This window comes from Homarus americanus, unplaced genomic scaffold (assembly GCF_018991925.1).
Source record: "Homarus americanus isolate GMGI-L3 unplaced genomic scaffold, GMGI_Hamer_2.0 scaffold25860, whole genome shotgun sequence".
Classification (NCBI taxonomy): Eukaryota; Metazoa; Arthropoda; class Malacostraca; order Decapoda; family Nephropidae; genus Homarus; species Homarus americanus.
In genome coordinates this window covers 2180553-2207314 of record NW_024724693.1, presented here as the reverse complement: position 1 = coordinate 2207314, position 26762 = coordinate 2180553, and the positions used below count along the sequence as shown (strand labels likewise).

The following is a 26762-nucleotide window of genomic DNA, read 5'->3' as shown; positions in this document are numbered from 1 at the left end:
GAGTCACTTGAACTGATGTTCTGTTCCTTATAAGTTTTGTTTTCTTCAGAATAAAGAAAATAATACATAAGGAGGCCTTCAGCATCTAAAACTAGTAATTTCAGTTCAAGACGAGTCTTATATAATCATGACTGAATATATTATACTATATGCACCAATGGCAGCACATTCCAGGGTTTACACCTACAAGTCTGGCACACTACCACAATCAGGTACAGTATCTTCCAAAAGGATCATGTCTCTCATACTGTACTTCCCCATTTGAAATAAATAAATTATTAAATACCTATAAAAACTAAAAATAGTAGGGGACTGTAATTTGCTAATGTCTTAACATTCTAAAAAATAATGTAGTTTGGATGATAATGTAAACTTATACAGCTTCTACAGTTTACTGTATACACTCAGATAATAGACCTGTAATGATTATGTGGTTGAGTTGTGCAGTTCACTGTACAGTACATAAAATATGGAAACAAATTTAGGTAGGAAATTATATCAACAATTCCCTAATATATGGCCATTATTTCTACATGATAGCCAATAATGAAGTTTTCCTGCAACTAAATGAGATACAACTGAAGTTCCTGTAGAACAATCAAGATATCAACATTCATCACATATTACATAATGCAGTTCAAAATATTTTCATACAATATTACAGAATCATCTATCAAGAATAGTGAGCATTAACACATGCAAATCTCTTTTAACTTGAACGTCAAATGAACAACACAATAGTTATTCCTCCTTAGTTGATTTACTTTGAAATTAGTCAAGTTAATAACAACAAAATTTTCTGTGAAATTAAACAAACGTTCTACAAACAACACAAGGCTGTCATGCTGAGCTTATAGGGGCAGGCAACACCTTCAGTTAATAAGGCTCATCATCATCGTTGTCTTTGCTGGAAGTCGACAAAGCATTATGACAACCTACCGTACCTGTGACTACTGTTAACTCACTCAAAGCTCCATTTTCAAGCAGAGCCTAACTTAACATGGCACAATACAACCACAAGCACATAACAGGCAAGAACCAGGTAAGGGGGCTAGGATAACAGAGAGAGCAAGGCCGAGTGTTGATAGCGGTGATGACGATGAAGATAATAAGGGCAGTGATGGTGATGACAATAAGGATGATGGTGATGACAAATGAGGATGATGGTGATGAGGGTGAATTGGCAAAAATGAGAATGATAGCAGAGCGGTGATGAAAGCACTGGTGGGCAGGTAAATATTAAGTCATCATAAAAGGATAGCGACCAATAGACCCTTATAATGACATTTTTCATCTGCCAGTGTAAATGGAATAAAACTATCACATGAAAAATAAAAGTTTGTGGAGAAAAACAGGAAGGGTTACTCAAATACACCCATACATCTTCACTTAATAGGAACAGTCCCAGCCAACAAACGTCTGGGTTATGACACTTCAATGTTACGAACAAGTCTCCCAGAAACTAACCGGCGGTATACAGATGCTCCCTCGGATTTACAAACATCAGAGGGATATGATAGAGTTTTGAAATGAGACAGTCCGTCGATAAACATATGTTCGCCCTCACAAACACGAGGGAAGGACAAGATGAGTGTACTGTGCTGTATAGAACATTTAAGTTACACAAGAAGAGTGGACAGAGTTTGAAATATGAAAGATGGAGAAAAGAAACACAGAGAAGGATAATCTAGAAAAAGAAAGATGGTGGTGTGAGCATATGGATGAAAACTGGACTATCAGAAATGAAGATGAATCCTGAAATTCCACAATCTAACGTTGTACTGTGTCAACAAATCTACTCATGGACACCCAAGATTTTCCAGAGCCCCTGACTTGTGTGACTGGGAATATATTCCAGAAATCCATAAAATTACAGAAATTTGATCTCTCCCAATTAACCAGAGCCCCTAGAGAGGAACTGTTTATAATCCTCATTGCCACACCACCCTGCATGAGCTCCACAACCCAGTGTTGTGGTTACAATCTGCTTATAAGTTCCAACAATTTAAATCCATCTCGCCTCAGCACCCTAAAAGTGGACAAAGGGACGTAAATAACCTGAAATATGCAGAACTGTAATTGGTCGTAAAAGGGATTTCAGGATCAATTATTATTTATAACTTACACAGTTAATTGGGTAACTCGAGTACTGTACAGCTAAAACACAAGGAGAATCAATCAAGTTAACAAGTTTCACGAGTTGCCACTGATCACACCCATTACCACAGGAACCAGGTTAAAACAATAATTAACCTTACAGGCTCCAATATGTCGAGAGTTGAACACTTTCAATAATGCACAAATTCCTATCCAAAGAATGGATTTACCCTGAAGGAAGGCCAAGGAAGCCACAATTCCCCTAAGGTCATGCACATAGGGGATGTAACTTGGCTGAGCTTCAAGGCCTTCAATAAGAGCCTGGTACAATAAGCCCAAGAGGCTCCACACTTACACACTTTGTTAAGAATCAAGGATTGTTGATTAAACTTAATTGTGAACTGTATGTAAGTCTGTACTGTTCTGACTGGATTGAGAGAATAATGAGATCCACCATCCAGTTTTTATGACTGAAAGTGGTTCTATTCAGGCCTGACAGAAGTCCGGTTCTTTGACAAAATCTTGAAACTGGTTGAGTCTGACCCATGAAAGTAAAGGATTGACAGAAAGTTCCTTGTTATTTCTGCTCAGAGCATGAAGTTGTGTCACCCTTCTCCCAAATTCCAAGGCCAGGAGGAACACTGCCTGTAGTGTAGCATATTATGGTGTCTCCACGACAGAGGTCTCCATCCCATCTAACAATTCTAGAATAAGCTCAAGGTACCACAGATTGAGAAGGATACTAAAGACAAATGATCAACAAAGGTGAGTTATAAGTTGTAGTGAAAGAGCACAATGCTGAGTCCCATCCTCAGCCAGTCAACACTTTAATGACAAGGACTGCAAGGCAACCAGTCTACACCCTGATATAAGTATCCCAAAACATGTACATTATAAAGAAGCATTTAGCCACCCAAAATTATGAAGCCAGCAGGAAGATGTCCATTTGGGTGGACTAGGTGTTACCCCAGTTTGTACATATGAAAATGGCTAATGGTATACATGTGCAGCTCTTGGCCTGACTGGCTAATGCCTCCTTAAGCACAGTACAGTACTTTCATGCTAGGGTTGTGATTGAGTTGGAAAATCACTGTACAGTATTTGTATCTTTCTGCATTTCTTAATAATAATTATAATAACACGAGTGAGGCATCCTGGGGCGCCACTTGTTGACACAGTACAAGAGTTACCCAGTCCATTACCTAAGTTATAAAAGGATTCATGAATGAGGAAAATAGAAGGAAAAGAATACAGTACTTAAAACATGATGGAAGGACTATGTGTGGGAGTGAGTGTGGACAGGCATACAGTCTGAGAGGTTATCATTAAAGTGACGGTAGAGTACAGTAGAATCCCAGTTATCCAGGCAACCGTTACATTCAACTAACCGGCACCAAAATGAAATAATAATAATAAAAATAAAAATTCCTCCAGAATCAGCTAGATTTTTAAGTTTGAATATCGCCCGCAACAGGGATGTGCTACCTTATTTTTTGCTATGATAAATAATAAAATTGATACATAGCATATCATAATATCCAAAAACACATATTTAAAAAAAAAAATAGCTCCTGCACTCAAACAATCCTCCGAGCAATGGGACACAATTCAGGCAGTAAACCAGGCGACTCACAGACGTGTGCCTGCCGTAACAACACATCAGGAGGGAGTGCGGCCACACATTTATAGCCCAGTTACCCACCGCCTCCACACACACACACTCACTTCCCACACACACACACTCACTTCCCACACATACAAACCTATGCTCTTCATTTCTCTTATTTCATAGTTTTATGTTATATTTTCTTTATTTTTAAGCCATATCATTTATATAGAGTGGAATAAGTTTTACAGAAGTCCATTTTTCTGAGACATGAATTTGTGAGGTCATCCTGCAACACTGTAGGAGGTATTGGGGGAACCTAAGGGTGAGTTTCAACTACCCGGTAACCAGAAAAACTCTTTATCCAGCACCTCTCAGTCCCCGTAGGTGTCAGATAACTGGGATTCTACTGTATACACCGACCTGATGGACAACTTGAGATGGCAAGTGATAGGTAGACATAGAAAAGTCCAAAGATCAAATTAGAAAAAAGTTGAAAGTAACATAAAATAACAATGAAATAACATCATTAACAAATGTTTACTGGTCTAGTTAAATGAAGGCTTCATTCTGAAAAAGCATCTAAGTCTATAATGAGTGACTTGTGTCAATACTGTACCCGGCAATGCCCATGTGACTGGAACCCTGGGAACCACATATGAAGGCAGCTGGGAATGAGCCCTAGATCAGTCATAACAACCTTATCCTTTAAAAGATGTCTGGGAAGATATAGTTACTACAAAATACTGAAATGTAACGACTGATAAAGTTGAGCAGCGAGAACAGCCTGTTCTTCACCCGACAGACCCGGCCATAGGGGGCTTATAAACCCAACCTCTGAGGGAGACCTCAACCCCTTCACTACGGGGACACCACTTTTAATATTTTATCTGGTTAATGCTAAAAACAATGTTATTAATGCTCAGAATGGAACCTGTACACAAAGGTTTAACTGTTGAACATCCTGGGAAGGAGACAATTAATAATTTTTTTTGTTTCACAAATAAACCTGCTTTAGCCAGATAGTGAGGCCCTCTATGAGGAGAAAGTAGAAGTGTCACCAGACAGGGTACCCAAATAATCAAATTGTCTATGGAGACAATACAGTAAATACCTCTGCAGTCAACCCTACCTTCTATACAGTATACTTATATTGTAATATACGTACAGAAATTCATCACAATTTTTCAAACAAATATAATTTACCCCAAAAATTACAACATAAGACATTCTAGATAAAAAATGGTTTTTCTATCGTGTTTAGAATGAATTTAATTAAGATGAATATAAACACCTGAGGAAGATGGATTCAATGAGTGAGCTACTCCAGATCATGTGGGGTGTGGCTGCCACCCAGTAGAAAGTAATTTAGCAGGAGATGAAAATAATTAATTGATTTAAAGAAATAAGCTCAGAAAGAAGACCTGTGTGTCACAGATGATGGCAACTGTCGCTGAGGAACACATACAACATAAAGCGACTTTCCCGCCATTTTCTTTTTTATTTATTTTATTTTATTTTTATTTTTTGGAAAAGTTTATTTTTTCTCGATTTAACCCTCGGGGGAGTACTGCCAGCAGCACCCTAACCCGGGGCTTAAGGGTTAAAACTGGACACCTGACTTGATATTACATCGCACACAAAATGCAGAACACGAATAATCAAGATGCTGTGGTTGGTGATGGATTACTGTAGTACAACACACAAGGAGAGTGTAATCCACTGTGCCAAAATAAACACAATGGTGTGTATAGTATTAACATATCCAGGGAGAGAGAGAGAAGTACAGTACTCATGAAAGACTTACAACAGATTTTACTGCTTTGTGCCAATGAAAATTACATCAAAATGTCATAAGTAACATTTTATATTTTACAAACAAGAAATATATTAGAAATACTTGAAGATAGTGATATAACTATGATTGTTGTGTCACTATCTTCACTATATCCCAGCTGACCAAGATACTGTGCTGCATCATGATGAGTAAAGCATTTTTGTTGTGGTTATCATATTCATCCTGTATTGTACTGTAATTTGATTTTGTACTACGGGTCCACAATCCCTTAGCCGCAATTTCGAAATCCGAAAAGCTCTGTAAACCGAAAGTTTTTCGTGGAGCATCACTCCCGTGCACGACATACCCAGAATGATGCCGAACACGACCCGACGTGGCCGAAGCTTGACCCACGCAGGTGTGAGGCGTCAGTTGTGTCTCAGCGCTGCTACCAGTCACACGTGCGTCTGCTGCTCTCTGACATTTTCTGTGATTTTGAGATTTTGAGTTTAATTTCACTGTGAAAATGTCAAAAAGAGCTTCAGATGCCCCTATGGGTAACAAGAAGAAGAAGAAAAGGAAGCATCTCTCATTATTGATAGCACAGAAAGTGGAGTTATTACAGAAGCTTGATCGTGGTGTGGCGTCTTACTGAAGAATATGGTGTGGGAACTACCAACATATGTGACTTAAAGAAACAGAAAGACAAGTTGTTGAAGTTTTACACTGACAGTGATGACCATAACTAATGAAAAACAGGAAAACATTACTGAGGGCAAAAAATGAAGATCTTGACCGTGTGATGATTGAGTGGATTCAACAAAGAAGTGAACGTATGCCACTGACTGGTTTGTTGGTCAAGAAACAAGCTAGAATATACCATGAAGAACTGAACATTGAAGGTGAGTGTGAATATTCAGAAGGTTCGTTGTAGAAATATTAATGTGTTTGCTTACGGGTTGCTGCCACAGACCGCTGGGGTGTTACCATAATATACGGTATATGTACCGTACTACCGTTCTCAAATCCGAAAAATTCCAAATTCCAAAACACATCTGGCCCCAGGGGTTTCGGATAAGGGATTGTGAACCTGTACATTAATAGTTATTACTGTACATTAATAAGATACATACACTCATATTAATGAAAAATGTTTGTGAACACTACCTACAAGCAATTTACTTTTTCACACTCACAAACATAAAAAAGTATATGTGTGTCCATCTGACAGAGGAGGAACGATAGGAATATATTGACAGATTATCCTGAGAACAGTCTTGGCCACAAGGAAGTCCACAGCCAGACTTCACCTCATAAAGCAACAATTTTACACAAGAAGATCAGAAGAGTTATCCTTGGACTTTCTTAACAAGTAACTATCATAGATACATGGCACAATGAAGCCTACACTAGTCATCTGCACAACCAATCACTGAATTACACTCTTACCAAAGACTCAGCCACATAATGATCAAGGATGTCAGGATTCTGCTGGTCAGAGACTGAATTACATGAAACTTTCCACATTTTCCACTGTAAAGTTTTTTAACAGCTTTGGTAGTCCATTGTTTTTGAGGGACCTTAATACACATAAAACAGAAGAGGTAGCCAGCCAGTGGTAGATCACTAGCTCCTGTGGTCAACACTCAGGAGTGAAGCACCATGGTGCAGTACAGTATATGATTCAATGGGGGATTTACACAGAATTTAACCATCTGACCCAAAGGGGGTTAATAATTCCCTACAGTCAGTAAAGGAATAACAAACTTACTAAATCAATCACAACAATAGTAGTGTGATACCTTGCACAAGTCCCCAGCACTCATGTGGATAGATCACAGGCCACACTAACCCAGTCTATCCTGAAACAGGAAACCCCATATCTCCCTAGCTAGTGAAAATAGCCAGAGCAAAGACTCAAACAACCCTGAGCACCAGTTCAGACAACTGACTGACCTCATCTGAAATGAAGTAAGTAAATTAGTTGACAAAACTAAATTCCCAAAACAATTAACATTCATAAACCAAATACAGCAATACAATATAAGATTTGTACCGCGAGTATTGGTACACGGAGATGTCTCAGATACGTGGAGAGAATGGAGGAGACCAGTAGAGTCAAGTGGAGGGGAGACTGCAACACACCCCACAGCATGAAGAGCTAACCCATGCAAGCACAGAAAATGATGCTGAGGATGAATAAACAACATATCATTGAACTGCAAGTGAGATCAATGGATAACTTATTAATTATCAATAAGAATAATGTGAATGGTAAGTAAAATAGACCTTGTCAGTCCCTCCTGGAGAAACTTCCTGGGAAAAATTCTCGGTGCAGCTTTTCGTGCGTAGTGCAGACACTCGTAGAAAGCATAATCCTGGTTGTAGAAGAGAGAATGTTCTCAGTGAACAAACTAGCCAGATGTAGTGAAGTACAACACCACTCAAAGGTTAATTAATGTTCCACTACATAATAAAAGAAGCTGGGACACACAACATCCCCCATAACCTCTTTTGGAACAGAATATCTATAATGTTATCCTAGACCATCCTTGTTCCCCAGACAGATCCATCAGCAGGCCTGGAGAATAAATTGCCTAATAAATGGGTTGGACTGCCCACCATAAAAACATGGTGGTGGCAGCTGCCCCAAATCACCACACCAGTTGCACCTTAGTCAAGATGTTATTGAATGTAAACACTTCAAAACAGATAAATAATCCTCTCTTCCCATACAAAGAATAATACAAAGAACAGAACTGTGTGAAGGTGAAAATGGGTCCCATAGCTCTGATGACCCATTTGAGAAAGTGTCAACACAGTACAATGTAAACTTTGCCTTTTATTTGGCACACAGGGAGGCCAGCACTACACCTCAATACCCGTCACTATCACCAACTGTAAAGTTAGGTGCCCATCCACAGTTGTGTGAACTAGGGATCGCCTGGGCGTGAACCAGCGACCCTAAGGATGAGAGGCAAGAACTGTATCCACCCAGCGGCAGCATCCCAAGAACTGTGTAACAATACCCAAAACCTCAGAAGTGCACACTAAAAACAAGGTCAGACACTTAGTTTACTGTCAAAACAGAAGTGTAGTTGGCAGCCTCACATCTCCTGACTTTAGTTGATGGTTGGAAAGAGATAAATTGTGTGAACCTGTCAGAGTTGTGAGAGGATCACACACCCAGTTTCTTCTTCATGACCTGTTACCTATGAACCTTGAGTAGTACCTGTAGCTTCTCAGTTCATGGGATAGGGTTGTTATGGGAGAGTTGTCTAATCTTTGTGTTAGTCCAACCACCTAAGTTTGGGGTTCCCTGGGTTCCAGAATTATAGGCTTCAGAAGGCATAAATATAAGTCACTCTTGAGAGGCATCAGGTTACAAACAATATAAAAAGAGAAAACAATAAAGCTAGATAAAAATCATAAGAGAAACATTTGAAGTCTGACAGATGAACAAAAAGAGGTACACAGTAGTATGAAGTAGAGTAAGTAACTATAATCAGAGGTTGATTCTGAAATCCCATTTTATAGCCGAGTTTGGATCAGGTGATTTAAATACTGTGTAGCCAGAGACGTCTACTGATTGAAAACCCAGGGATCCAAGGACCCCTGACACTGTTGACAGTAACTAATTAAAAAGTTAGTTAACCTTCCCATCACAAGTCTATCTCTTTAATAAATCTGAGAGGCAAAAGTCACTACTTAGTCTAAAGGTTGAGTCTTTGCCATAACACTAACATATTTAATACTTGACCCTTCTGTACTCTGCAGTATAGAGTCATTCTGCAGGTGAGCCCCTCAGTTCCTGCCCACCTCAGCAGTACTGTATCTATAAAGGGAAGGGAGGGACCTGAGCCACCTCATCAAGACTTGCCTATAAAATGGGATTGAGGACCAATTTTTCATTTATTGCCTGAAACTTGGGTCAACAGACTGCAGTAACTGTAGCTAGCTAGAAATGGGAGGAAAGAGGCACAACATCTCCATTTTTTAGAGCAATATACACCCCAGTGGGGAGAAATTAAACCAAAAGAAAGGTACCTGTACAATGAGGAGTAGTAAAATTTATGCTTCCCACAGTCATTCAATTATGGGGTGAAGACCAGGTAAGCTAACAGGTGTAGTACAGTGTTTATCAAGGTTTCTCTCTGGAAGATGGACTAAAAAAATATGACATTAATAAGTTCAAATGAAGATGCAGTGCCCATGATGCCGTGTATTCATGGTCGAATTAGCTTATGAAAGGCTAGGTTATGCTGCAAAGAAATAAAGTACCGTACGCGGCTGAATGGTGAAGGCTCACAAACTATTCTCATTCTGGGAAGTTTAATAAATTCAAACCAACTTACACAACTAAAACCTAGAATTGGGTGATTACAATTGTCACCTGAACACAGCCTAGATCATTATCATCGTCATCACCGTTTCATGGCCATTTCCCAAACATGGATGGGTTAGATGTGACTTCCTGATAGCAGCTCTCTTACCACCACTCCCCATGACACTCTTGGTCTACCCCTGCATCTTTTGGTCCACTCTACTCTCCTCCAGTCTCTCCACAGGACCAAAACATCTTAGCCTGCTTCTATGATTTACCAATACAGTACTCCAGCTGCCCTCTTAGCTCTGGACAAGGTTGCTTATCTTTCAGTGTCACATTACACATACACTATAAAAGTACTTGGAAGGTTTAGAGTTAGGCTTTCAACAGTAATGGGGTGAAGCAGAGGCATCAGCTCTCACTGTCCAATTGACTGTGTCTATGGAGTCAACTCATGAAATGATATTTTATTGGGGAACCAGATGAGGGTCAAGAAGTGCCTGTGGTAGTGTGATGGTGAGAACTCCCCGCCTTCAGTCTTAAGTGGTAACTTTTGCCACTCGGTTGAGATGTGACAGTCAACTAATTTTTAAATTAGTTCCAGTCAACAATGTCAGGGGTCCTGAGAACTCTGGATTTTCAACTCAGAGACATGTCTGGCTATACTGAGTTGTATGAGCCAGACACCAGAGAATAAAACAGATTAAGATGAGTCAGTGACCAAATGTGAAGAACGTGACAGAGATGCAAGATGGTAAAAAGAGGAAGGTCTGTAAAAAGTAATTAATATTACAGTAAAGGACATGAAACTGTCCACAACTTAGAGAGGGAGAAACTAGTGAAGATTACTAATAAAAACAAGTTATGAAGCCAGTAAAAAATACAAGTGAGGAAACGTTAACATAATAAAAGATGTTAGGAAACACTAAAAGTTAAAGGAAAGGCTCAGGAGTAGTACTGTACAGTATATAAATAAGAGATAAATTAATCTAAGACAATGTGTGAGTAAAATAATCTCACAAACTAGTGGATATGTTGGGATGCATTAGATCTAGAAAATAAATAAAAGACAAAATAAAAAATAAAAGAATAAAAAATACCACAATTAGTCAAACCCCCCCTCTTCCCGACTTGGCGTGGGCCAGGTGGGTAAAACGAAGCTCTCTACCTGGTCTGTGTGCTGCCATAGGATTGCACAGGGGAGGTGGTGGCAGTGGTGGTAGAAGGGGGTTGTTGGCCGCGCACCGGGTAACTTACACCATCGCCTAGACTAGAATAACAACGAGAGAGTACAAATTCTTAAAAGGGTTGACGCTGCGTTAGGTGGGGTGGTGATAGTGGTTTCTTGTGGCATCAATTACATCACCAGCCATTCACATCATCATCCAACAACAACAAAAAAGTTCTATTGAATCTTTAACGATAACAACAACTATTGTAGAGTCACGTTGAACACTAATAGTTCTCGTGAGGTTCTCTTTGGTAGTTACAGTGCACTGATAGATGAACTTATCAAAGTGTGTTTCCATGACTACAAAATGATGAGCAATCTCCAAAAATTGACTATGATATTGCAATTATTTTTCTTCATTAATACACAATCAAACAATCATACTGAAGAAATAAATCTATTCTTACTAATAATAAAACAGTATAAAGGTTGTGGCTATAAGCACTGCACTGTACATCCTATACAACTAAAACTATTACTAAAACTATTATATTATATGTGAAAATAAAATATGCATACATCATCAGCAGGATAACTTTACAAAGAGCCATTAATTGGTCTATTGTAAAGTAATAAAAAATACTGTACTGTAGATGCAGAAAAATGTACTACAGTACTTATATTCCTTGTACAGTCAGAGTCAAAAGTTCGCTCCCGCCCATAATGAAGCAGCGTCGACCCCAAATGAGATGAAACGGTCAGGGTAAGTCAGTTCGGAGACTAATTCCCGTGACTCGGTGGGAAGCGAACTCTTGTCCCCGACTGTACCTTTATTGTCCGCACTGGCTGTCACATCACTCACTGAGAAAAGTACAGTAGAGTACACACATAATGAGATACTGTATCATATAATTAATCTGTGAAGTTATTCCTCTCTGATCTTTTCTTACTGCAGAGTGAGATAATGTGTCCACTGTACAGTACTGTGGCTCCAGCCCACCACTTAACAACTCTTACCAGATTTCTGTAAAATGACCTACAAAAATACAAAACTTAATTTATATAAAATAGATCGATGCTTTCTTATTAGTTCAACATATTCCCCAATCAGGATTCTGAAACTTAGAATTAATAACATTATCAAAGCCAGACAGATAAGCCAGAGTATTGTAAGCACTGCCTATCACTGGCTGGGAGCTGCACTAATGTTCAAACATGAAGTCTTATTACAACACTCACTCTAAGACAACTTTGTATAGTACTTTACATGTCATTACAGTATTTTCAGACAATAAGTTAAAATTATTAACAAATACTGTACATCACAACGAGGTAAACAACAAACTCTAGATTACAGTGTTTGGTCGTCTGTAGTACATTCAGCTGGGCAATACACGATACATAGTGTGCTCTCAGATACTGATCGGGACAGTGCTATTGTAATACTGTATTTTGATCTTGCCACGAGATAAGAGTCATAGCTGGAGATGGATCTCTTTGTAGCACAGTTTGTAAAGAAATGAAATAAGATAACGGCAGCCACAAGCAACCACCTGTAAATCACCTTTTTCATATGATTATGTTGTAGATTGAGTCAATTTCTGTAGAAACAAAACTATTTAACCGTAGGTGTTGGCATCCAACGTTGGTGGCGGTACAGCGATAACGAGTGTCGTCTCTAGCCACAATGTCAAGGGTTCGAGTCTTGCTTGGCCCAGACACACGTGAGAAGGGTGTTACCCAGTGTGACACTACCAAACATCACAGGTCTCCTCCTGTACTAACACCCGACAACAAAAGTTCATAGCGATGTAACAAAGAACGAACCAACTGCCCTAACGGCCAGTACAGTAAGCTGATAATTGGTGAAATGATAAATGATAACTAATCAGTGAGAGAATGAAACACCAGCAGCTATTTAACAAGTTATATTCAGCTCAGGCCTTGTTTGTTATGTTGACCAGAGACCGGCCGCTCAGTATACCCTCTAGGTGAGCAAGCATTACGTAGAGTGCATTATTGCCCAACTGAACGCAGTGCTGATACTGATGACTGTGATGATGACAGTCAAGTGAGTTATTAAGAAATTGCCTAATTTAATCTCATTAAAGAGACTCCCAAAATAGATGAAGGTATTTAATTTTGCTAACCTTCATGACAATGTTTAGTCATACATGATAAATAATTTCATAAATCTTAATTATGAATAGTAAAGAAAATGGCTTACTTTTTAGGGAGGGTATGAAGGTGTGTGAGAGAGAGAGATGCCACACACGGCAGTCTTCTGACCCCTAACTAGGACTACAGTAAAGGTATGGGGAGTGCTTAAATACCCCTGGTTTATCTGAGGACTATATCATCAAGCAATTCCCTACATCTCCCTTTATAATCCTGTAGATGGACTAAATTTTACCAATTAAGAAGCTACATAATAAAGTACCATGGCACAGTGAGAAATAAGTGAAATTATTGTTACAAAATATAGACAAATAATTTTCCCTGGGTACAGTCATCACCTTCTTAACCTCTATGATGCATTCCTGAGAACCAGTACTTTAATTGGGCAGTAATTCCCCACAAAAACCCTTGTTAACAATAGTGTTAGGTGTATGTCCTAAACAATCTCCTCAATATTTTGTTACCTTCAATTGCCTCTAATAATGACAAGTGGTGAAATATAAGCACAAACTTTAATCAGGAATGTTGTCGTGTGGAGAAGAGAAAGAAAAATTGTTAGTTAAAATGTGAAAATGGATGTGTTTAGGCATTTTGAAAAAGGGAACAAGTTGTGGTAACATTAGAACCCTCCATTTAATATTTGTAATTGTTTCATTAACCCCTCGTGTACGGTGTCCTCCCCACGCTGAATAAAATCGTCTGTTGTTAGCCAAATAAAATGTTATAAGTGGTGTCCCCGCAGTGATGGGGTTAAAATAACATATCAAAAGCCTCATTTCAAGTAAATCTCAGCTCAACAGTTCTTAACCAAGAGTAATCCGTAGCGGGTAAAAGAAAAAATAAATTCTTGACTGGGTTAAATATACCAATTCCAAAATACTGTAGTTAAATTTTTTATCCTTTCACCTAGAAAATCAGTTTATCAAATTCGTAGATAAAGTGACTGAGGCGAGGCAGCAACAATGTTCCCACTGATACTCCTGTTTTGGGTGTTTTAAATGTGTGTAATATTAACTGACATGAATATAACGTGTTCTTCTCTTTCACTACAGCTTATTATTGCACAAAACTATGATCATTAATGCTGTGCTTTTCAATGCTACTTTTGTTTTGTTTTTGCTAAAATTTCACTGACCAGTCGATGAGTTAAAACAGTTTAAGGGGTGAGAGTAAATGACCGGTCATGTCGAGCCCAAGGAGTAAATGGTGGAAAAAAGTAAAGAATCCCTCTCAGATGCTTCTACTAACAAACATCATTTCTGACATTTTCAAATTTTCTTTAAAGTATAATTTTTTTTAATAAATAAAACAATGAATAAAGCTTTGTTTGAAATGTTGTGCATTTCTTAATGAAGTACAGAACAGTACAGTACAGGTACCATTTATGCAGTAAAATATCATAAAATAGCCTGAGGAAAGTAACCCCAACTAATAACATCAAACTTATGGTAATTACAGTGTGGTACTGTAGCAGTGAGACTGACACTGTACATGCCAGATTATTTCTACCCTAATTTCATCTGATTACTTAACAACACCAAAACTTTTCTTTCAAAATATTATTTGCTTTGTGACATTTTAAGATATATTTTCCTGACTGTACAGTTTCGTTCAAGATTCTTCGAACACTGCTGGAGACAGCTGGCAACTCGAGGCCATTTGTTTACTATAGTACGTAGTATAATATAATTCGAAACAACAAAGCCCAACCATATATTAAGCAACGGGGAACTAAGTAACCAATCACCGATCACTTTTACATTCAATCATAATTTTTACTACGTACTATAGTAAACAAACGGCCTCGAGTTGCAAGCCGTCTTCAGCAGTGTTCGAAGAATCTTGAACGAGACTGTACATATGTTTTTGTTTTTTCACTGGAATAGACCGCAGCGTTAAAAATGGGAGTCTACGGGAAAATGAGCTCGGAGGCAAAATAAGCATGTGTTGTTCCTGTACCATCCCTGTGTTCCATAGTGTGGGGCAGTACTGTAATGGTCATGTTATCCTTCATTATTCAACGCTTTACTCACACACAGGTTTTTGGCAATGTGTTAAAAAAATTAATTATCAGAATACTGTAGTAAGAGGTGGCAGGAATTTAGGAAAAAAAATCTGATGAAATTGAATTGAGTTGCAGGTACAGTACAGAAGCAGGTGAGAGGAGTGTAAAAGGTCAACATTATAATTATTTACTGTCCTAAGTTTATTTGCTCACATTTCACCGTTGTGTCACTATAAGAGGCAATCTGAGGTGTAAAATAAAATAAAAAGATGATTAAGAAGAATGTTATGGAATGTCTCTCCACTCATCGTCTGTGAGGAATTAATGTCCACTTAACATACAGGTTTCCAGGAACACAATACTGTACTGTATGTACTTTAAGTGAACACTAACTGTACTGTATAATTAAACACTAGATAAAAAGTATACTATACCTGTAGAGTATTAGTTTAAATATGTACAGCTGTGTGGCAACCAGGGATGGAGTTAATACGTACAAGAATTCAGTGTTTGGAGGCAGAGCTCGTCCGGGTGCGAGAGACTTCCGGGTAACGAGACGACTCTATCAAACCAGAAAAATCCCACACCCCAGATTTTTTCTGGTTATTGAGAAAAGTTTTTGAGTCTAAACATTATTTCATCCTCAGAATTTGCTCCCAAACCCAGTAAATATTTGGAGGGAAAGTTTTTTGGGTATTTTCTCAGACAATGCACCAGACTTTCAACCCAGAAACTCGTTCACAGACCCAGAATGGGAGAGTTTCCGGGAAAAATTCCGAGCCAATTTCAATTTCAGGTATTGGAGAGTTCTTGCTAACAGAGATATTACTACAAAGAAACTGTGTCACTCTGAATGTGAATGCTATTACTTTATGAAAGTGTTCATGAATATGAATGGTTACAAAATAACTTTTTATTGCTATATTTACAGTACAGTATGTAGTGGTAGATGATTGGTATTGAACAGACCCGCCCTCTCCTGTGTCGAGAAACAAGTAGTTATTTATAGTAACAACATACAGCACTGTACTGTATCGTCATTATACCTAATTTACTCTACACTTCTAGACTGGCTGCAGTGTTGCCAACAGTTAGCAATTAAAAAATCATTAAGTATACATATACAGTGGTACATAGTACTACATGTTTGGCACACAAAATAATTGTTTTCTTTCCAACTGCCTATAATAATTACTATAATATATCTAAAATTTAAATCCAATTTCAAATAGGAGCCAGAAATTATGGTTCAAACAATAACTTTAAGCTACAATTTGGCATCATACAAGTATACATCTCCCTCGCATCACCTCTCACTACAGCGGTGACTGCTGAGAGTTGCATGTTATTTACTAACAGTTTGTTTAAATATTAATTTCACTGAAAGATCTATCACTGCTCAGGTGACTCAGGTCATGGATTTAATAGGCCGATTGAATATTAAAAAACTCTCTCTCTGTTCGTCCAAAATATATTCAGCAGCCAAGTGTATGGTTATTTCATCAATAAAACAATTATTACTCGTCAGCTTATCCTACGAATATGAATACAGTACTGTACTTTGCTCGAGGATTAGATAACAAATGCAAATACAGTACTTTGATTTCCAATAGCACAGGTAATGTATACGAATACTGTACCCTGAAATGCTTTATTTGAATGAATGCATTCAAATATGAATACAGTGGTCCCTCGGTTAACGAACACAATTCATTCCAGAAGGTCGTTCATTAACCGAAAATTTCGTTAACCGAAACCATTGTTTCAATGAGATATTGGGTAATTGGTTCCAGCTCACAGAAAAGTATATACAAAGTAAAGCCAGAATATAATTTACATTGCTGGAATTCTTATAAGATAGTGATTAATTTGAATATAAACAAGCTAAAATTTGCATAAGACATACAAATTTTAGATCTAATTTAAGAATTTTATTAGGGAGAGCAAAAATTTATCTTTTGTGCAAAATATATGACATTTATATTCAAATTATTCCCTGTCTTGCAAGGATTTCAGCAATGCAAATTATATTATCCTAACTTTAGTCTGAGATATTATATTAAAAAAACACCTTAAAGCATAAAGAAATCACCAATCTTTTGTCTGGGAACAGCAAGGAGGGAGGGAGCGTGGGAAGAAGGGGGGGGGGGAGCGGGAGGTGAGGTGACAGAGTGTCTGGTGTTTGTTTATTTATTTGAGATTTTTGTTTTTAGCTCATAAAATTCATAGAAATTACCCGGCCAGAATATAATTTACATTGCTGGAATTCTTATAAGATAGTGATTAATTTGAAGGTAAACATAGAAGAGATCACTGAATTGGCTGAGTACCTCCTCAGCTTATCAGCTGATGTTCAAAACAAAATGTGATTTTCGTAAGGATTTCGTTAATCGAATTTTTTTTCGTTAACCGAATTGAAGATTCTTATAGAAGGTAATTCGTTAACCGAGGCGTTTGTTAACCGAGGGATCACTGTACTGAATATGGATACTCCATCCCTGGTGCCAACCTCCACAGTCCAGCCACATTATTTTTTTATTTGTTGTCAAACAACAAGAGCAAGAAATCAAATCAAAATAAGACTTGTACAGCTCCATTTCATCGACAATTTGCACAATAAAAATCAAATAAATTAAAAGAAAACTAATGCAGGTACAGTACACAGAAGAGAAGAAAGGAACCTCGTCCTGAGAGCTGTTAATGATGAAGCTGCCAAGTTGTATCCAAATTTGCTCTATAACTCACACAGTTCTTTATATGTACTGTATGCTTATAGTCTGTTCTGGATTTTATGTTTAGGTAGAAAACAGACGGGGTGCAGCAGTCACTCGCCTCCTGTTCTAAGAGTCGCTGGTGTGAGCTCATGGCACCACTCAACTGTGAATGGGTTCCTATTATTACAGTTGAGGAAGTGAAGACAGTTGAGTGCAATGCTGGCCAAACTAACTCCTGTACAGACTTACTCTAGTGTGTTGTACTGCCCCTCAGGAGCCTACAGGACCTGCTGTCATTATCCACAGCACCGATATACTTGTGGTCCACATACCAGTTTATCTCTCCTGCTGCACAAGTTTTTTCTTTTATCCATTTTTAAATCTTTTTTCTGGGTTGTACAAGATGATCACACATGCTGAGTATCATCATAGTTGTGTGTACAACCCACTCTAGTGATGATGCTCATCATAATTATAAATGATTATCCTACACTTCTACAACCCATACAAGCAGTCTATCCCCCTCTTAAAAAAAAATGGCATGGACAATACACAAAAAAATGGGAAAAAAGATGAAACCTTTTCCATGAGCTACTAAGAAGTGAGTAAGTTAGATAACCAGGGTCAGCACCTGTGTTCCTCCTGACACTAATATGTTGAAGTAGAACCTGTCCACACTGTCCTGTACTAGACCACACAACCTAGCCTAACACACATAGTAGAACCTGTCCACACTGTCCTGTACTAGACCACACAACCTAGCCTAACACACATAGTAGAACCCGTCCACACTGTCCTGTACTAGACCACACAACCTAGCCTAACACACACAATAGAACCCGTCCACACTGTCCTGTACTAGACCACACAACCTAGCCTAACACACATAGTAGAACCTGTCCACACTGTCCTGTACTAGACCACACAGCCTAGCCTAACACACATAGTAGACAAATCATACAATTGGATGTTGAAAAATCAAAATGGATATAAGAATATAAAATAAGAGAGATACAGTACATCAGTGGTGGCCAAGAATAAGTACAGTACACATCAGATATGTACAATAATTTCCAAACAGAGCATACCACTGTCGCAGGAGGGGGTCACTAGCTACTGCACATGATGCTCTAATCCTCATGGACCTGATGTATAATTCTGTCCTTCTGAGTGAGGTGAATAGTATATGTGATGCGGTACACAATATTGTACTGTATGTAAATAAAATAAAATGTGGAAAATGGTGATAAAACTTTTTTGTGTGTATGCATAATTTGCTAATTAAATATTTGGATAGTGATTCTCTGAAACTTTAGCTTTACATTTTATAAAACTAACAATAACATTACATAACATGAAAATCTCCCGTAGATTTTCAATTAGACATGACAGCATCTTATTTCAGGGAGAGGGGAGGACCTGTGAAGGGGGTGGCCTTGTGGGATTACTGTGTACACCAAGCACCATCTCCCACTGCAACGTGTGAGCAAATTTGTTTTCTAATGTAACTTTATTTTTATTTACGGTTAAACTAGTGTATGGAAATTATTGCACAGTACTGCATTTCTAATGAGTGTTTTCTGTAAACTATTTCTAAAAACAACAGCTTGAACTCTAATATCTTACACCTGGAACGTTATTACTGTATGGATGCCATAATCTATTAATCGGTAATAGCTAGAAGCCACAGTTGCCCAAAAGCTGGAAGCTAAGGAATCAGAATATCATACAGTGCATGTGCAACTCATTCACTTCAGGCATAACCAATGTCCTTCAAAGTCTTACTGGGGGCAAGCTTGCCCTATTGTGGCAGGAAGTTTTATTAGAGCTGAGCTACCTAGGCAGTGCAGTACAGTACTACTTGTGTCACTGTTGCAGCCAAACATCTTGATTTCAAGGCCAATCCTCCATTTTGCTGTAGTTCCAAAAGTATTTTAGTTTAGCTGGACTATTCAGTCAGCGACTCAGGGTGTCTAATAAGTATTAACACTTGTGAATGAACATGTTTAGTTCTCATATAATTTATTGTTAAAAAGAAGTGAGGAAGAGCAGTATTTTATGGTTTTATTTCATTATAAAATCAAAACATCTAAAAAAAATCAACACACATTCTTTTCATCTTACAAACTAAGAAGATTTAGACTAATTTGATTTTGCATAACTGAATACAACATATTAGTTCTTCAGCCTTTGTCTAGTGTGTCACCTTCATAACAAACTGATCAATAAAACATTTATAGCCATACCATCTGCCCTTTAGTATATAATAACTTTACAGTACTTCTAACTTAGCCAAAAATCAAACAAGTTAAAAAGAATTTAAAATTAAAGGTAGATGTTGATTTTCTTTAAATTTTTTGAGGAAGCAATAAAATAGATCCAACAATGAATTTTTTGACTGAGAGATGAGGGCTGAGAATAAAAAAGTGACCTTATAATTATGGTAACTTCTTAAAAAAAAGTTAAGTGAAATTTTGTAAAAACTTATATCCAGTTCTCACAGCTATACAGTATAAGGGAATAAATTTAAGTGCAGGAACCTCTTCAGATACACTCAATATAAAACTGTACCTTGTTATAGCTGCACAGTAGTATGTGTTACTTTAAGACCTCAACACCCCAGGATATTATACCACTATGATACAAGTCCACAGAAGACAAGAGTACTCACCTGGAGGCCACTGGAAGGAACCATAGCTTCTTGTTATCCCCAAACACTTCAACAAAGTTATTGAAAGCACCCAAACTGAAGCCGTCTTTATCCTGTAGCCAAGCATGGTTCAGCCGGAAGATAGGAGCACGGAACGACTCTGTTCAAATGTGGAGTACAGTAGCTGAATTATTATCTTTCTCAATCTATCACATTCTTCTTTATCACTTTACGCTTCTTCTTGCCTTTGGACTGGACCCAGGGTACCCAGACACTAGTGGCTGGCAAAAACTGACTCCCAGTTGCAGTTATATGAATATTAGTTGCAACTAACCTGATTTTGTTGCAGCTAACTTGACTAATAGTTGCAGTTAACCTGATGACTAGTTGATCCCTACCCTCTGTGATCACTCTCATAATGGAAAACCAGAAGAAACAACTGTCACTGAAAGCTGGAGGTCAGGCTTTACCTTCTTGGAGTTGTTAAGCACAAACACAGTACAGTATCAGTTGCCAAGTACACTAGGTATGGAAATATTCCTACATATATCTCTTGTTGTCTGAGCCAAGTGTCATGGTCCCTTTATTGTAAGACAGAGCAAGAAAAGAGAAAGAAAATGCTTTGGACAAAATCAGATCAGGGGGTGAGGGGTGGGGTGGGGTGGGGGGTGGGGTGGGGTGAGGGGGGGTGGGGTGAGGGGTGGGGTGAGGGGTGAGGGGTGAGGGGTGGGGTGGGTAAGGGGTGGGGTGAGGGGTGGGTGAGGGGTGGGGTGGGGTGAGGGGGTGGGGTGAGGGGTGGGGTGAGGGGTGGGGTGGGGTGAGGCAGTGGGTGCATGAATGAAGAAATAGGAGGAAGTGCCAGATTTGTTTAAGATCACATCTGAAGAATTTCCATTAAGTCTGAAGCCATTATACCTACAACATCTAAGCAGTCCACAGCTCAACCACAATGAAGTATTTATCATTAATGTCTAAATGATTTGTAAGTTAGACTCGAAATGGCGAATTTTACTAAAAAGTAAAATAAATAAATAAATACGTACATGAAATAAACTCACAGGTACAGGCTGTCCCCGACTTACAACAAGGATACGTTCTTGGACCCATAGTTTAGGTTAGGTTAAAGCCCACACAAAACAATAATAATATCCAACACATAACAAATAATGTGAATGAAGTGATGTTAAACAATATATAATGATGAAAATAATTAAAATAAAATTATTTTAATTACATTTTTTTGCAATGAATGTATTGGGATCCCTTTCATAAGGGCGGTTGATGGTAAGTCGGACGTTCGTAACTCGGGGACTGCCCGTATTACATTATTAATCTAATAGCAATCCCCTTCCAAACTTGGGTCTACCAAATGGAGCTTTGAGTCTCCACATTTTATATTCTGTACACTGTCTCACTGTACAGTATACTGGTTTAAGTATCCATGGGTTTCCAGTGCCACTGTGGGAGATTTCTAGCTACTGTAGTCGTGACCAAGATGGTAGAGCCACAGTTCAGGTGTACAACATGGCCACCCTAAGTCTTCCTGTCTCTATATGACAACTGTTCCACTTGATCTCCCCAGTTTGGCCTCATGGGTGTGGTAGGGGATGACTGGCAGAGGTGGGCAGTAATATATATATATATATATATATATATATATATATATATATATATATATATATATATATATATATATATATATATATATATATATATATATATATATATATATATATATATATATATTATATATATATATATATATATATATATATGGAACATCCCTAGTCAGCTGCCTGCTTTACCAGGAGCTGCCTGCTGGAGATCACTAGTCAAAAATATAAACAGTACATGAAAAAACCCTGAAGATGATACAAAAAGCTATGAAACTGCACATAATACAGTATAAAAAAAGTCCAGAAGGGAATAAAAATATGACATAAAGGCCTTACTTTAGCCTACATAAAGGTAGCGTACATTAATACCTACCCAGTGTGGACCTATTCTTGACGACTAAGAAGATGTGGTAGCCAAACAATGAGACCAGACTGATGGCGAACATGATGGACACGAAGAAGACGAACAATATGTGGAACTTTCCCTCCTCACCAAGCTCATTCTGAGGAACAACAATACATTAATGTATTTCTCTTTTACCAAATTAAAGCCCATGCCTTTCAGTGCTGAGTGAAGATATAGGTAACATTTAACACAAATAAAGGGGGATGGTAGTGGATGGCAAGAGGATGATGATGATGATGATGATGATGATGATGATGATGATGATGATGATTATGATGATGATGATGATGATGATGATGATGATGATGATGATGATGCCCCAAACTGTGTCACTCAATATACTCACACACACACACTACCTCTGGACAACAAGAGCCACTAACATATAATCAAATACATCTGCACCATAGTAAACTGTGCTGGCCTATGATGGGCTCCAGCAACATCTGCCTCCACCTTCTATAAACTCCACAAGACTCAACCAAAGCCTTCAGAAAACACTAGGATGCCTTAAGACCACAAATATTAGTCATCTACAGATTTTCCCCATACAAGACCAGGTTGACATCATAGGCATAAAGTTCACTGCCCTGTCACAACACAATACCTGATTCTTGATGGTAAAATACACCTCCCATTACCATAAACACACAAAACCCCATAATAATACTTCCCATTATATACTGGAACCTTAAGTTTAGTGTATTTCTTACCACTACTTACTACCATAACCTCTGATTGTCTTACATATTTCCTATTCTTCTCTTCTTGTGTCTTCAGATGTGTTGACTTATGATGAACAAAGCCTTGATGAGGTCAAGAGACTGGTTTTACTTTATTATCTAACCCTCAATAATATCTGACTTAACACCTCCAAACCCAGCCACCTACAAACACATACTATACAGTACAGTACAACCTCCTCCACATAGAGACTTCAACAACACAACATACAGTACTGTGCTGTCTGAACACTCCCCACAGTAATGAGAATATTGTCTGGTACCGCACTGTACATTTTGCCATACTATGTTCTCTTAACCAATTTCGAAATAACATTCAACTCTTGCAGTACTGTACACTCACTTTTTCTCTTACCTTCCAAAACTTGATGAAATATTGCAAAGTTGTAGCTCCAATAAAAAGGCAGTAGAGGAGAGCATATCCCAAGAATAATATGAAGAATTTGTAGTTTGTGAAGGCAACACAGTTGTTAACCCATGGGCAATGATGATCCAGTTTTAAGACACATACTCCACACACTGAGCAGTGGTGGCATCTGTCTGGCTTGATCTGCACACACTTATCACAATAACGGATATCTGAGGAGGAGAGAAGTCACCAAGTTAACTCAACACTTTTAGTCTATTTTGTGTTAAATGTTGAGTGTAGGGTTCTAGTGACATCCACAGCATGTTCCACCTTTTCAAAATGCCATAACCCATCTATTTTCACATCTAAGCTAATATTTTTTCTTTCTTTCTTCTGTACATGACAACAATCTTTTTGTATACCTGTTCACTGTTTTAAGTTTGTATTCATATGTTGCAATGTGGTGTTGTGTGTGTGTGTCTAAGATGAACAAAATGCTCTGGTTACCTATAGTCTATGTTGTTTCATTTTATTATTGTTCGGTACAGTATCATTATGGTGTATTTTATTTTCTTAAACCAATGTTTGTATGAATGAGTGTGATAAAGCGTAGTAAACATGGGTAGGTCTGGAGCAGTAGAGTATTCTGGCCAGTGAACCTGTACAGCTGACACCAAAATTTTCTACAATCAAAATACTGTTTGGGCCCAAGAAATCTAGATGCTCAAAGTTTATCTCTATGATACTAAAAACAATGAATGAATAAATGACTGATGGAAGAGTCTGTGTTACTCCTGATTCTGTCCAGCTTGAGCTTTATGGGAAAAGGATTACAGGAGCAGAAATACTTTATGGTGGATTTCTAAGTACAGTTGCCTCCACATGACTGTACCACATCCTGGGAGTGTGTGAGGGATTGGGTACAAGACGTGGCAATGCTGCACCGTAGTCAGGACAGAAAGAACAGACGTGAAACAGTGAAATTGCCCAGTTTGACCGACCACACATAAATACCGAAGAACACACATCACATAGATGCTTTGTTTGTTTATGTTCTGCAGGATGGTTGTGCAGCCACCACCGAGTGACTAGGATTGAACTACGGGAACTGGCAAACACGGTAATCCACGGTTTCACGCCCACGGCCCTGTGGTGCCATATCTCGTACCTGTGCCCTCACACACTCCTAGGCCGGAGTACATTCATGTGATGGCAACTGTAATTCAAGTTAATGGATATCATGACACTGATGACAATTTCAAGGTAGTTTAGTCACACAAATGGTCAGACTTACCGCCAGTCATGGTGCGGTTGTACACTGGGAGGCTCTGCTTCTGAATAAATCTCTCTAGGACGTCCCGTCTCACTTCCTCCGTCTCCGCCGACTCATAGCGATCCAATTCCGTTGGTGGTAACCGAAACTGATTAGGTGAGGAAAAATAATATATAGACAAATTTTACTTTCAAATAACAGTTGACAAGAAAGACATTATTAAAGTGAATATGGTACAGTACTGATTAATTGTAAGGAGAGGTAATGGAAGTATCTGACACAAACACAATATACAGTACGTACATACAATACAGTAAAACCTCGATTAACCGACCCCATATGGGGGGAAGGGGCCGACGGATAATCCGAAAGGTCGGTTAATCGTACATAAAGTCTACGGAAATAAAACAAATATTTACATAGTAAACATACATTTACAAAGTACCTTTCCCTACCTACCTCATTTAATTCCCTCTATTCATTTTTGTTCATTTGCCATTCATATTTCAATAGAATTTGCTTTAAAACATTAACCACTTTAGTAAATAAATATGAACCAGCACAGAAACCGTGAATAAAAAATGGAAAAGTCAAAGAACATATTGTATGTCATCACAAAAATTGTGACCAAGTCCCAGGTTGCTGATCTGACTTTCTGCCTCATTTACACACAATTGCAGGGTCTCAATTGTTTCTCTTACTATTGACAACACAACATACATATATTGTTTCTCACTCTTGATTTTTTTTCATTTTTTGCATTTCTTTATGGTTCTATATTACTATTATTATTATCATTATTAATATTATTACATTATCGCCCCCCAGGCCCCGATGTGGGTCAGTGACCTGTGCCCGGTTAATCGAGGTTTCACTGTACTATACAGTATTACCGTATATACTCGTGTGTCGTTCGAGTTTTTAAGAACCAATTTTTAGGCAAAAAATTGGGGGTCGACCTCTACATGGGTACCGTAATAGTTCTGTTAGGTTGAATCCATGCATGATGGGAAGGGCGAGGAGCAACTTTTAGCTTCAGACATGAAAAATATTTACCATTTACTGCCAGTAAACAATGGAAACATTAAATATGCACCAATTAGTAATGAACAGCTGTGCTGTTCCTTCAGCAAATGAAGCTCACCAACTTACAATAGGCTAAATTACCTTACAAAGTGTTTTCAGTAGTCTATGTTGAAGTTCTTAGCACAGGCTAACTTATCATATCATATATGGTATCACAGTTCTCATTGATGTACAAAAAATACCAGTAATAAAAACCTTTTCGATATTTCACACTTATAATAATACCCGTTAATCCACCTCAACCTCCTATTGTTTACAACGATGCACGACGCACCACTAGCTCTTGAGTATCACGGTACACGTGTTTTTCGAATAGTTTTTAGTTAAAAAACTGTTACATCACACGTAGATTTTACCTTAACTGTGCCTGAATGAATATATTCTCAGAAATAAATAGTAGTTTTGCTGAAACGTGATGTATTTCAATATAAAATAGGATAAAATACATGACGAAAACAAAAGACTTTACCTAACCTTCCGATGTTCAAGAGATGTTACTCATTTTTTTAATAGTTTTCGGTTAAAATACTGTTATATTACAATGTTATTCTATTCATACTGTGCTCGATATAAAACATTCACGGAAATGTAATATTTTTGCTGAAATGACGTACGAATTACAGTGAAAAGTGGGATAAAATCATGACGAAAACAATCGACTTTCGCTTTCTTTCGTTGTTCAAAAGATGTTACTGTAATCGCTTTTCGAATGGTTTTCAGTTAAAAAACCCTGTTGTATTACAGTAATATTCCCTCCTAATTGA

General features: G+C 38.0%; 1 protein-coding gene across 8 annotated transcripts in view; it reads right to left on the bottom strand.

Moving 5' to 3' along the window:
• LOC121864505 (palmitoyltransferase ZDHHC20-B-like) overlaps nucleotides 1-26762 on the bottom strand; it is a 52951-nt gene that overhangs the window by 13420 nt on the left and 12769 nt on the right. For 4 of the 8 annotated variants that reach the window (XM_042363551.1, XM_042363550.1, XM_042363553.1 and 1 more), the window contains 6 exons: nucleotides 24934-25060; nucleotides 23634-23869; nucleotides 22515-22644; nucleotides 20547-20685; nucleotides 10976-11077; nucleotides 5848-5967 (listed from right to left, as the gene is read on the bottom strand). In XM_042363551.1, the coding sequence (XP_042219485.1) occupies nucleotides 5848-5967; nucleotides 10976-11077; nucleotides 20547-20685; nucleotides 22515-22644; nucleotides 23634-23869; nucleotides 24934-25060 (854 nt within the window). The remainder of the gene's footprint in view (nucleotides 1-5847; nucleotides 5968-10975; nucleotides 11078-20546; nucleotides 20686-22514; nucleotides 22645-23633; nucleotides 23870-24933; nucleotides 25061-26762) is intronic. The other 4 variants (XM_042363554.1, XM_042363556.1, XM_042363555.1 and 1 more) reach the window with 4 other exon arrangements.